The 12,768-nt window shown below is 36.1% G+C and overlaps 1 protein-coding gene across 1 annotated transcript in view; it reads left to right on the top strand.

Annotated features, from left to right (window-relative positions):
• The window catches only part of CARS (cysteinyl-tRNA synthetase), a 33,816-nt gene that overhangs the window by 7,754 nt on the left and 13,294 nt on the right, over window positions 1-12,768 (top strand). The window contains 13 exon segments of the mRNA XM_010003897.1: window positions 572-663; window positions 1,397-1,485; window positions 1,769-1,865; window positions 2,298-2,396; window positions 3,374-3,523; window positions 4,748-4,888; window positions 5,642-5,730; window positions 6,824-6,945; window positions 9,784-9,896; window positions 10,574-10,702; window positions 10,913-11,042; window positions 11,357-11,460; window positions 12,462-12,568. Of these exon segments, the coding sequence (XP_010002199.1) occupies window positions 572-663; window positions 1,397-1,485; window positions 1,769-1,865; window positions 2,298-2,396; window positions 3,374-3,523; window positions 4,748-4,888; window positions 5,642-5,730; window positions 6,824-6,945; window positions 9,784-9,896; window positions 10,574-10,702; window positions 10,913-11,042; window positions 11,357-11,460; window positions 12,462-12,568 (1,462 nt within the window).

Raw genomic sequence — 12,768 nt, forward strand, 5'->3', positions numbered from 1 at the left:
CTTGTGTACATAGCAACCACGTATGATAAAAAGCTGAAGTTCTTTTTAAACCTTTCCATCTCCTGTCCCTCTCACCCTGAGTACACATACTCTGTCAATATTGGCTCTACAGACTACCTCTGCTCTCTGGAGATCTTTTTCAAACTCTGTATGGATCTGTGATATCCCGTCACAGTAAAATCAGAGGCATTGCAGAAAGCCCAGGACTGCCATAACATTTTTTTAATAATTCATTGTACTTCAAAGCTCTTGTTAATGCCTTAACTGAGTTGCATGCTGTTAACTTTTATACCCTCTTCCTTCCTGTTACTTGGATCAAGAGTTAATAGGAATGACAAGTCAGAGAGTTGGAAATAAACTAGATATAAATAATTTACTTTCGTTTTAGTGACTTTGTACAAAAGTCACTAACACAAGTAGTTTGGTTACTAGGATTGGAGGTGCTTTGTCTGATTTTATGTGCTTTTTCTTTTGAACTAAGTTAATTATGTGTTACGGAGAAAATGTTGTCTTGCAAATCTGTTGTGGAAAGTGTCATTTAAGTTATTTTAAATCTGTTTTTTCCCCCTAGGCAAAGGCAAACGTGTGCAGCCCCCCTGGTCTGCCCCTGAAGGGACAAAACATTCTAGGCTCTGCCTCTATAACAGCCTGACACGCAGTAAGGTGACTAAATGAAAGAAAAGTAGTGATTTCCTTAGAAACATATTTAGAGAAGTCATAACATATTTGTTTCTCAAGTTTTTACTCAGTAGACAGGTTCTGTGTTGTAGCCTGCAGAATGTTAACAAGCACATACCAGAGATAGTGTCAGTCAAGTGTGTTTTCTGGGCAAATCTTACAATATACACAATAAATATACATATGCTACAGGTGTGTATATAGCTGTACATTGCATAAGAAAATAAGTTCCTTTCTTTAGATGTTGTATGTGGGGAAAAAGCAAAGTCTCATCTATTATATTGTTGTAATATAAACTGGGAAAACTTGTGGTCTTGTTTGAAGGTCCTTTGGGAAAGAGGAGTATTAAGAATACTAATGTTATATAAGTTGTATCTTATGTGTGAAATTATTATACTCTGTAGCCTTTTTTAATGCAAAAGAAAACCTAATCTTGCCTTTTACAAGAGCAATTTGAATAATGCCCTGCCTAGTTGCCTAGTCCACATCATTGTAATCTTGATTGATGAGAGTGCTAACACACCCTGTTATATCTTTAACATGACAAAGCTAGTGATCTTTTCTTATGTTAAATTTGGGAGTGGAATAAACACTCTTTTTTTTTTTTTTTTGTAATTATAATCCATGTTTTCACATTCTAATTTCCAAACATGAAGTTACTGGCCTGAGATAATGTCTTAAATTTCTTCTGATCACTATACCTTCCCTTTCAATTAAGGAAGTATTTCAGCCTCAGAATGGAAGAAAGGTCTTGTGGTACTGTTGCGGTCCAACAGTTTATGATGCCTCTCACATGGGACATGCCAGGTACTCCAGTTCCTTATTTTGATATAGGTAATAACAGTGCCTGTTTGAAGCAAGAGAGAAGTAGAAAAATGTAGATTAGAAAAAATTTTAGATGAATGTATTTTGAGGCTCAATGCTTGCGATTTAAGATTAAAAACATGTTATAATATTATGTACTTGTATGATTAAAACTTATTAGGAGATGAAGGAACATTAAAACTGCTGATATTTAAATAGTTGTGGATAGAATAGAATAGACTTGAGATGTTCACTAAAAACACCCCTATATCTTTTATGTCTCTAGGTCATATATCTCGTTTGATATCTTGAGAAGAATCTTGAGGGATTATTTTAAATATGACATTTTCTATTGTATGAATATTACAGATATTGATGATAAGGTAAGGTCTTGGAAGGAAGCATGAAAGTCAGTCATGTAATTACCATTTGATAAGCTAAGACGAATCTTAAACTTTCTAATTTAGACATACATTTTGTATATAGTAATTAATTTTTCTCAGTGCTACAGCATTCAGATAGTACCAAAACCTGTATTATTATATAAAAATGAATATTGCAATAAATAATTAAATCTAAGCATTTTGCAAAGACAGCTTATTTTATTTCCCTGTTGTTTATATACTTAATTAATTCTGTTGATGTAGCTGATTAACTATGTATGATGTGTTTAATTTGTGTTACTGCATGTAATTCTTCTGGCTTGTTAAATTTATAAAGATCCTAAAATGCCTTTGGCATGTAGTGGATTTTACTTCCACTTTGTATAATTGTGTGTCACTTCACAAAAATATTTTCATGTTTCTGTTTTGTAGATCATCAAGAGAGCAAGACAAAATTACCTTTTTGAACAGTATAGAGAGAAAAAATTAGCACCAGATCAGCTACTTGAAGATGTTAAAACTGCCTCAGAGGTGGGTGTGGTATTTAGTCCCTGATAGTGTCTTAGGTTCTTACTCAATAATGTAGCAAAGCATCTAATAGCAAAGTATCTAAAGAATGTCTCTGCCTTTGTTACCACCTTAAACTTGCTGCTTTTTTCAGTTATTCTATTTTAACTAGTACCACACAAATTAGAATGATATAGGAACTTCTCATCACTTTCATTTTCCATTGGTTTAGAACTGACAGAAACTATCCCTGTAAAAAGCATGCCTGATTTTTTATGTCCATAGAACTTGTTTGTGGGGGCATTGTTGTTGGAGTGTTGGGGAAAAAGCTTAAAAAAACATTTGTCTGTGTGTTAGGATTCAAAATTTTAAAATAACCCTTTAAAATAGTTTTTGAACAGTGGTATATCCATAGTCTTTTAAAGCTTGTGAGATTTCTCTTATGTACCATTGATGGCTTTGGAAAGAGGAGAAAGTCTTCAAAGCTTTAGAGATGTAATAAATTGTGTAAGCTAGACTGACGGTTGGAGAAGGTGGTTCTCTGTTCATTTCTAGAACTACAGTTAACAAAGAAATGTTCAGTCTGAGTTGAATACAAGCCTGGGAATAGGAGTCCTGGAAATTTTGCCCAACCATCATTGCCTGACATGTTCTCAGCATAGAATTGAATCTGTTTCACATTTAACTTCTCCTTTTCAGGTTTGTGATAATCGACTGTGTAATTAAGGTGATTAACTGTATACAAAATGAAAATTACTAAACAACAGTAATGATGATGTAGTAGTTTATGAAGTCTTTCTGAAATTGGTTGTGAACTAAACTTGTTCAGCTTCACCTTTATTTCTGATGAGGAGTATGTTTCAGTAGTATCAAAGCTTTTTATGGGGCATAAGGCATTAATCATCACTAGCAAGGTACTATGTTGCCTAGATATTGTGTATGGAACACAATGCTACTGTCTTACAAGTTGCTTTTAAAATATATATATTTTTTAATTGTAGCTCTTTTCAGTTAAATTAAATGAGACAACAGACCCAGATAAAAAACAAATGTTGGAAAGAATTCAAAATGCAGTGAGGTCTGCATTTGGTCCTCTACAACAAGCTGTGCAAACAAAACTCCCTGCAGAAGAGATCAACAGATGTCAAGAGGTCAGTTTGAGCTGTTTTTTAAATTGTATTTGGCATATAATTGTTAGGGGTTTTAAAAATAAAATTTAACTTGTAGTAGTTCCCTGAAACATTATGGAAACTTTTATTCATAAAAAGAGCAATGGTGGGCCTGAGGACTTTACAGTACTTTGTGTTCAATACAGGAAATTTCATCCTTGACTTCAGCTGTACTGGTTTTGGATGCTGTTTTTACCAGTGACTTTTTTTGTCCCTTCCACACTGATAAATACTCAGTTATTTTTGCCTTCCCAAAAGGGATTTTTCTCCTGCATGTATCTAGACTTTCTCTTTAACTTTTTTGTCTTGATTAAATAGTTTCAGTATAAATTACTGAACATGCATTTATGACATTCCATACTGATGGCAGTTTTCTACACAACTGTTCCTGTCTCTGGTCAGAGAAGAAAAGACATCCCAAAAAATTATGTTCAAGATAATTTATATCCAAAGACTATTACATTTAATAACAATATTCTTGACTTTATTGGACTTTGGTACTGTCCCAGTAACCAAGTCAGCTAATATAACTACTGGTTTTTAGTAATTGGTTTCCACTTTCATCTTATCTTGCTTTCAGATTATTCATTGTAATTACTGTAGGAAGCATAGGGTATGTGCTCCCTTCTTGAGAAGACTCTCTTTAAATTATCTTTTAAAAAAAAAAAGTCCAGCTATTCTAATATCAAGTGCCTTTATAAAAGTGTATACTAACCTAACAGTATTTTAAAAAACAACCACAAGTTAAGCAATCACACCTTCTGGGCTATATCCTATTGTAAAAAAAAGTAATCTTTTAAGATAAGATTGAAAAGTATCCTTGCTGGTGTTCAAATTAGTCTTTCAAATACTCTTTAGCAATGGGCATGTGAAGGCTGCTGTTAGGATGACCTGGTAGTAATGAGGGGAATCTATGTGATAGAACTGCAAATCCCATCTGCTGTTTACCCATAAATTCCACATGCCTATTTAAGTGAGTGATATAAAAACATATATCACTTATCAGTTTATCTTACTTCCTCTGTTTGTTTCATCCATATTTATGAAGGCCAATATGATAAAAATCTAGTAGAGGCATGGACTGCTTTGTATACATAGCCAAGTACATTTTTCCTTAAGCAAACCTCTGTTCAGAATAAGATCTTTCAGCAGAGTTTAAACAGGGGAAGTCTTTAATCAGTTTCACTTAAAATTATTGTTTTATAGATCCTGTTGGAAGAAGCCAAAGATCTGCTGTCTGACTGGTTGGATGCAAAATTAGGCAGTCAAGTGACTGACAATTCCATATTCTCCAAGCTCCCCAAATTCTGGGAAGGGGAATTTCATAAAGATATGGAAGCACTCAACGTAAGTGAACAAACTTTTTTCTGTTCTCAAAGTGTATGTGCCATGCCTCAAAATGCCCAGTATACTCTTCAGATCCTTAATAGATTTCAAAAACCTCATATTTCAAGCTTATTGATGAAATATTTCCTTTAATGAGAATAGGTAGCTGCTAAATGAACACCTGTTCTGCTTTCATCTCAGCAATCTTAAATCCACTGTGCATGTTACCAGAGTCAGTTAACTGGTGGTCAAGTCTGACATGTGCACTCCAGCCCTACCACTTGATGTAACTTATAACCATAAACTGATTCAGAAGTTCAAAATAGATTCTCTTGGATGCACAAGAGAGCCCTGCCAACCTCAGTGTTTAGATGACTACTTACCAGTCTTCAACCACTAAGAAATTATACGATGATAACAATCAAAGACAGATTTAGCTGATAGAGATGAAATACAGTGTCATTTGTAGTGGTTCAGATCAGTGAAGGTTTATTTATTTACCTGCAAATCAGATGGACTTATTGCCTGTTCTGTCAGAAGTGCAATAAGTGGAAAAGCAGGCATCTGCAGTAGTTTGTTGTTAACATAGCCTAAAAGGCTGATAAAAATATGGCCACATCACATTGTTTCAGAGCAGAATGCTTGAAATAGGAGTCTTAGATTCTACGGTCACTTGTTTTTGAGTGAGTTTTTAACCAATCTATAATTATATATAGTGCATATTTGCGTATGTATAAATATATATATATAAAAATAGAAAATTCTACTTTATAGGTTTTACCTCCAGATGTTTTAACACGGGTTAGTGAATATGTGCCAGAAATTGTGGATTTTGTGAAAAAGATTGTGGATAATGGTTATGGGTAAGTTTGCTGCTGGATGCTTTACACTTATACTGTATTAGAGCTAGAATTAACAATTCCAACACTTAACTGTGAACTGTTTTCATGTGCAATAGTAGTCTTTTCCAGAAGTAGTGTTTTATCAAATAACAGGTTCCTTTGCAAACGACCTGTTATTTCTTGCCTGGTGAAAATGTGCTATTCTATGCTTCTTATGATGTGTTACAAAGAGAGAAGATAATTTATTCAATCTATAGGGTGACATCCTCATTCATTAAAAGAAATAGTCAAAGTCTCATCCTGGCCTTCAGCAAGGGGTTTCAGAAATGGCTAGAAATAATTTATGTAATGTAAGTTTTACATTTAAGTAATGTAAGTTTTAAAAAAAAAAGTAATTGTCAGTTGTTTTTCTGCCATTGTCTAGTATTTGTGAAAATATCTAGCATTCTAGAAGTTCTCAAGTATCATAATAGATTCCTGTCTGAAATTTTTGAGTTCTGTTTCTGTTAATAATCTCAATTTTTTTGGATGTATTTTTATTGAGAAAAAAGCAAACCCGTGGTTCAGACTGCCATAATTGCATATTGTTCCTTCAAAGCTATGTTTTAAAATTTTCTCTTAAAAAAAAAAAAGACAGTTAAAAATTGCTTGCACTGAATTATCAGCATTCCTGGTGGTCCCAAAACTTACTTTTTTTGTCAGAGTTTTTGTTATGGTTATAGTGGGACAAAGTTAGCCAAGTGAAGAAGGGCAAAATCAACTGTGAAACAAACATGATTCAGGTTATAATATTGCAAATTAAAGGGACTAGGAGTATTGTAGATACTTCTTCTCTTGGGACTGTCATCTGAGGTCTCACCTCTTACCAGCTTAACAAAAGATGTTAGTTGTTTTCCCGTTGGTCAATTTTATTATGACTTTCAACGATTTGTTGGAAATCTTTATGGTAAGGCCTTAAAACTTAAGCTCACCTAAGTAATCTTTACAACAGTGAGGTCTACTATACTGTCTGTGGTTTCACTAGAGACCTTAGGTTTAAAACAGTAATTTTGGGGATAAAATTCTGTTAAGTCATGGTAAAAAGTTAGCTAAATAACGTACTTTATCTTCTCAGGTATGTGTCCAATGGATCTGTATACTTTGATACTATGAAGTTTGATTCCAGTGAAAAACACTCCTATGCTAAATTGGTTCCTGAAGCTGTAGGTGATCAAAAAGCTCTGCAAGAGGGTGAAGGTAAAAAGGGGAAATAATGATTTGCTAAAGTTGCTGAAGATACTGGTTGTGTATTGATCTCTTCAATTGATTTCACTGATGTTTGGATCAAAGTTACTATGAGAGATGAGTGGTTTACCTGCTGCGTTTCTTTTACTGATAGATTGGTAAAATTGAGCCAGCATGTTAGGTTTGGGCCTAACCTGACAAAAAAGAACCAGCCACATGGTCACACACTCACCTCATCCCCCTCACCACCTCCTCACACTGAGATGGGGAGGACAAAGGCCAACTGGAAGCTCATGGATCAAGACAAAGGGCAAGAAGGGTTCTTCACCAATTATGGTCACGGGCAAAGCAGACTCAACTTTGGGAAAACTAGTAATTTAACACAAATCAGATGCACACAGGATACAGACAACACAAGGAGCAGAGCTTACATACGTTACCCCTACCTCTTCCTCCTTCCCCCCAGCAGCACAGGCAGACAAGGGGATGTGGTTTAGAGTCAGTTCACAGGCTGGTAGTTCCTGCTAGTCCTTCCCCCTCAGGAAGAAGGATTCCTTACAGTCCTTCCCTCTTCTCCATGGGGTCCCTCCCACGGGAGAGAGTCCTTCATGAACTTCTCCAAAGGTTCATGAGTCCTTCCAATGAGATGCAGTCCCTCAGGAGTAAGCTGCTACAGCGTGTGCTTCCCACAGAGTCATGGGCTGCTTCAGGAAGTCACCTCCCGTGGGACCAGGCTCCTTCACAGCTGCAGATCCAAGTCCACATTTGTCCCTCCTGGTGCCTTCAGGGAATGCTTCACCATGTTCCTCCATGAGGTACAGGGAGACAGCTTGTCATTTTCCCATAGGCTGCAGGGGAACTTCTGATCGGGCACCTCCTTCCCCTTCTTCCTCACCAGCCTCCAGATCTTCACCCGGCATTGCCCTCACCTTACCAGCTCAGCTGTTCTTTGCGCTCTCTGCACTCAGATCTTTTCTCAGTTCTTTCATATGTCAGTCTCACAGAGGAGCATCTGTTGTCTCTCTAATGGCTCACCTTGGTCACCTGAGCCTGGGAGCTTTTAGTATCTGCTTACAGGAGCCACTCCTAGGGCCTCTCCCCTGCTACCGAAACCATGTCAGAACCAAACCAGCACACAGCACTTTTCTGAAAGCTTTTAATTGTAAAATACTAAGCTATGTTATTCGTTCTAGGATCTTTTGGGGTTGGTTTCTTTGGGGTTTTTTTGTTTGGGTTTTTTTAAAAATCAGAATTGTGAATATCTAAGTCATTTGTCTGTAGCCCAGTTATTTGGCAGTTCATCTGGTTCAAAGTACGAGGAGCAAAGACTTGAAGCTGTGTCTTCAACATGCCAGCGTAAAGCTCTCCAGTTCAGGCTGTGGTTATTTAGTGACAAATAATTGCATTCCTCTTTCATACTGAGAGCTCTTTTTTACTTTATAAGCCTTGTTGTGTTGAACTAAATCCAAATACAGGTTTTTTGAGTTGAGCCACAGCAGAGGAGTAGCTTAAAATGCTCAATAAACCAGACTCATTAGTTATCTGGTCCTAAGGTTGGACGGGTTTACAAGTGAATAATTCACAAAGTCTATCACAAGAATATGGGAAGATTTTAATATAACCCTCACACTAAGTGAAACTAGGAGACTCCTACTAGGTGAAGCTAGCAGTATCTAAAAGATGCAGCTTAAAATGGATGCTTGGGTTTTTTATTACTTCAAATCCTTACAGCCGAAATCTTCTATGTTAAATAAAATGTACTAGCTTAAATCACCATCCTTGAGGTAACAGGAATGTATCCTTTCCACCATGTAACCAGTCATTTTTTGTTGAATTGTTGTGTCCTTTTGCAAATGGGAACTGATGCTGAGTGATTAATATAACTAAGCAGGAGTATGCATATGTCAAGTTACCGCTTGTCAGCTTAGCTGCTTTAGGTCATTTGTAGTGGTTGTCCTTACAGATAATGTCATTTTGACTATTACAGGAAGCAGAAAGCCAAGCTTTGAGTCGAGCTAATTAATATAAATAAAAGCATGATACTTTTCTGTTTAAAATGCATAATGTTAGATATTGTAAACACCTTTACGTAAAAATTGACAAGTCCAAGTTTGACAGTTTGGTCTTTAATCTGCCTTGGATTCTTCTGTGGTAGGTGGTATTGTTAACCACTTTCAGTGTTGGGCAGTACTCCAGAAATAATAAATTCTCTGTGTTTTAAAGTTGAGTTTTAATCACAATATATATAATGTCTTGTATATATGTAATTATATGTAAGGGTTATAATGAGAGGACCATCTAAATGATCATAAGGAGCTAACAGCAAATATTGCATAACACATCTGTGATGGTAACAAAACAGTAAACATAGCTATTGAACAACTACCAGCCATTCTGTGCAGCAGCTGAGGTTAGGAGTGGAAGAAATATCCTAGGATCCTGTTGTGTGTGCAGGTTAAGACAATCCTAGCCTTAATTTGGATTCTTTTAATTTTGAAGTGGATTGATTCTGCAGTCTTACTTGTCTTAAGTATAAGGGGGTTTATTTCTATATTTATTTTTTCTGTAAGAAATAATTTTTCTGTAAGAGAGAATGTAGATGAGTATCATGTAAAAACTTAGACAGTAGTGCAGCTGGTACTTGTCAGCTTTCCTCTCAATCAAACATTAATAAAAAACCCCAAAGGATTATCAAGGTTAGTTATGAGGAATTTTGAGTGCTAAGTGGTGTGTTTGGGGTTTTTTATATGCTTTTTTTCTTATTCACTTGATATAAGGTACAGTGAGTCAAAAAAGAATAATACTGGTGTTTAAATAAAATGTACATATTTACATTTTCTCTTTTGACAGGTGACCTGAGCATCTCGGCTGATCGCCTAAGTGAGAAACATTCTCCAAATGATTTTGCTTTGTGGAAATCCTCCAAGCCAGGAGAGCCCTCATGGGACTCTCCATGGGGAAAGGTAAGGATATTACAGTCAGCATTTGGATCTTCTCCACCTTCTTAAATAGCATTTTACACAAATATGTTGCCTCACCTCATATTAATAATGTAGAGATTATCAAGATACTGTATTAAAATGTGGATTATGTTGCTCTGTAAATTTAAGAATTTAAAAGGTGTATCAGTCTGTCTATTTGGCACTTTTTAAACAGAACTGCATGCAGGTTTACGATGGCTGTTACTGGCTTTTTTTATCCTCTTTATCTATCGGCTTCATCTGAGTGATTTCTGTATTTTTTTCCTTGTGATAAAAAATATTAATCTTTTTTTAAAATAATAAAAAGCAGCATAATCAAAGATGTGGAATTGTAGATGTGAGTGGGCATAGTGGGTGTTTGTTTGGTGGTGGGTTGTTTTTTGTTTTTGTTTTCTTCTGGGTGGACAGTTGGACTTGGTGATCATAGAGATCTTTTCCAACCGTAACAAAAAAAGAAAAAGCATTACAGATTTATATGCCACGTTTGGTCTTTAAACCCAACAGTACTTCTGTGAAGTTGAGATCCTTTTTTCTTGGTAACACAGTATGTCATTTTCTCAGGTGTATAACTGCTTAGCAGCAGACCAGTGGGGAAATGATACATAGGCAGGAGAGGATGACAATTCGCTGGTAGCTAAGTTATGTCTTTTTCATAACAGGGTCGTCCAGGATGGCACATTGAATGTTCTGCAATGGCTGGATCCCTTCTAGGAGAATCAATGGATATTCATGGAGGAGGGTTTGATCTCCGATTTCCCCACCATGACAATGAACTGGCACAGTCTGAGGTGAATGAACAGGCCTTCAGCTTTGGCAGTGAAAAAGCAACATGCTTTGCTTTGACTGTAACTTACACAAATCACTCCACTTTTAAAAATTAACGTGTGTATTGTATAAGCATAACTTTTTGTACTCAGGATTTTATTCTTAAATTATCTTACCTCATGGTTTGTGTGTAAACAGTGTTGGGTCTTTGGGGTTTTTTGGTTTTGCTGCAGGCCTACTTTGAAAACGATCATTGGGTTCGGTACTTTCTGCACACTGGCCATTTAACAATTGCTGGCTGTAAAATGTCCAAATCTTTGAAGAATTTCATTACCATAAAAGATGCACTGAAGAAACATACAGGTAAACGTTACTTTGGAATTTAACTGCTTTTGATGTGCTTTGTGTGGTGACTGTGGACATTCTGTTTTTCAGGCACATAACAGTTTGCAAAACCAACTAACTTCAGGTGTTTTTCTTTTCACCAAGTTTAGCTTCCTTGTTCTTCTGTTCCTTGTCTGTATTATCTATATGGGTTATAGTGTTCTTGCTTTTTTAGTAGATATGTTGATAGTAAGAATATTAAAAATTGTGTTCTTAGCCACTGCAGTATTGGAGGCCATAACAATGCTTTAGGTTGTGCTTATTTTTCTGGTTTGTTTTGAAACTCCTAATAGCACGACAGTTACGGTTGGCTTTCCTCATGCACTCTTGGAAAGATACACTGGATTATTCAAACAATACCATGGAGTCAGCTATTCAGTATGAGAAGTTTATGAGTGTAAGTAAGATTTCCATTCCTCCTCTGGGTCTCTAAGCTCTGTGTTCTCATATGTGTTTCATGAAAGAGAATCCAAGGATATACAGGTCATATCCACAGACTGAGTTTGCCCTCTAAATTCATCAGTAGGGATGTCACAGTATTCGTTTAGTTACCATTGAACAGTCAAGTCTTGTAAATTCCAGACATCTACATTTCTCTGCAGATGGGTGCTCTCTCCAAGTTTTGACATCTCTGAGCAGCTTGGCACTGGCATATAAGATTAGTTTCTCAGTTCAGCTTCCTTATAGGACTCAGTCGAACACTCTCATAATGTCTACCAGATCAGACTCCACACAAATAAAGCCAAAGGGGAAGAGGGAGTATCAGCTCTACCTTGTCTCCTCACCATGTACATTGAACACTTGCCTCTGTGCCTTGCAGACATATCTGAGGGGACAGGGACAGTACCCTTCTTAGTTTGGAGCTATAATGTAAACCCACGTTTCCCACAAGGAGGCTGTACAGCATTTTGAGATCATTGATCTTGGTCTCTCCAGCTGAAGCTGTTCTGCTTTTTATGTAAAAATGTTTTGTTTGGTTTGTGCTACAGAGTAAGTGAAAAGAACTTTTTGCCAATCTGGATGTCTGTGTAAAATAGGCCCTCACTATAAAGCCATTTTATTTCCTCAGCTTTTATTGCTAGCAACACATTTAAAAATCTGCCACAAGACCTATTACCAAATTTTTAGAAATTCTAAAGTATCATATTGAGCAGCTTGGAGTATCTTAGTGTATCATGGAAAGCAAAGAGTTAGAACTGAACTACAGTATGACTGTGATTTACAGAATTATGCAAAATGTGTGGGTTTTTTTGTTTTGACAGACATTCAGTAGATCCTCGCTGAAACAGTGTTGAAATAATAAACTTTAGGAGGCTAATTAAGAAATAATGCCTTTTTGCAGTAAATATTGATTGTGTCTAGTTTAAACTGAGTTTTAGATATATTCTTCTTTTACAGGAATTCTTTTTAAATGTGAAGGATATTCTTCGGGCTCCCACTGATGTGACAGGCCAGTTTCAGAAATGGGAAAATCAGGAAGCAGAGCTGAATAAAAATTAAGTGGAGCATGTAGCTACATGTTTAATTACTTTTTTTCTTTGCAAAAAGACTCACCGTGTATATAGTGATGCTTATAATTCTAGAATTTCCATTGAATATGCTCTATACAACCTAATGAATTTAATCTTGTGAGAGTTTATGAAGTATAGATTAAATTGTTAATTTCCCTTTTGTTTGTTAAGTACACTGGCATGCCTCATTGCCC

Source organism: Chaetura pelagica, unplaced genomic scaffold, assembly GCF_000747805.2.
Source record: "Chaetura pelagica isolate M959 unplaced genomic scaffold, ChaPel_1.0 scaffold28, whole genome shotgun sequence".
NCBI lineage: Eukaryota > Metazoa > Chordata > Aves > Apodiformes > Apodidae > Chaetura > Chaetura pelagica.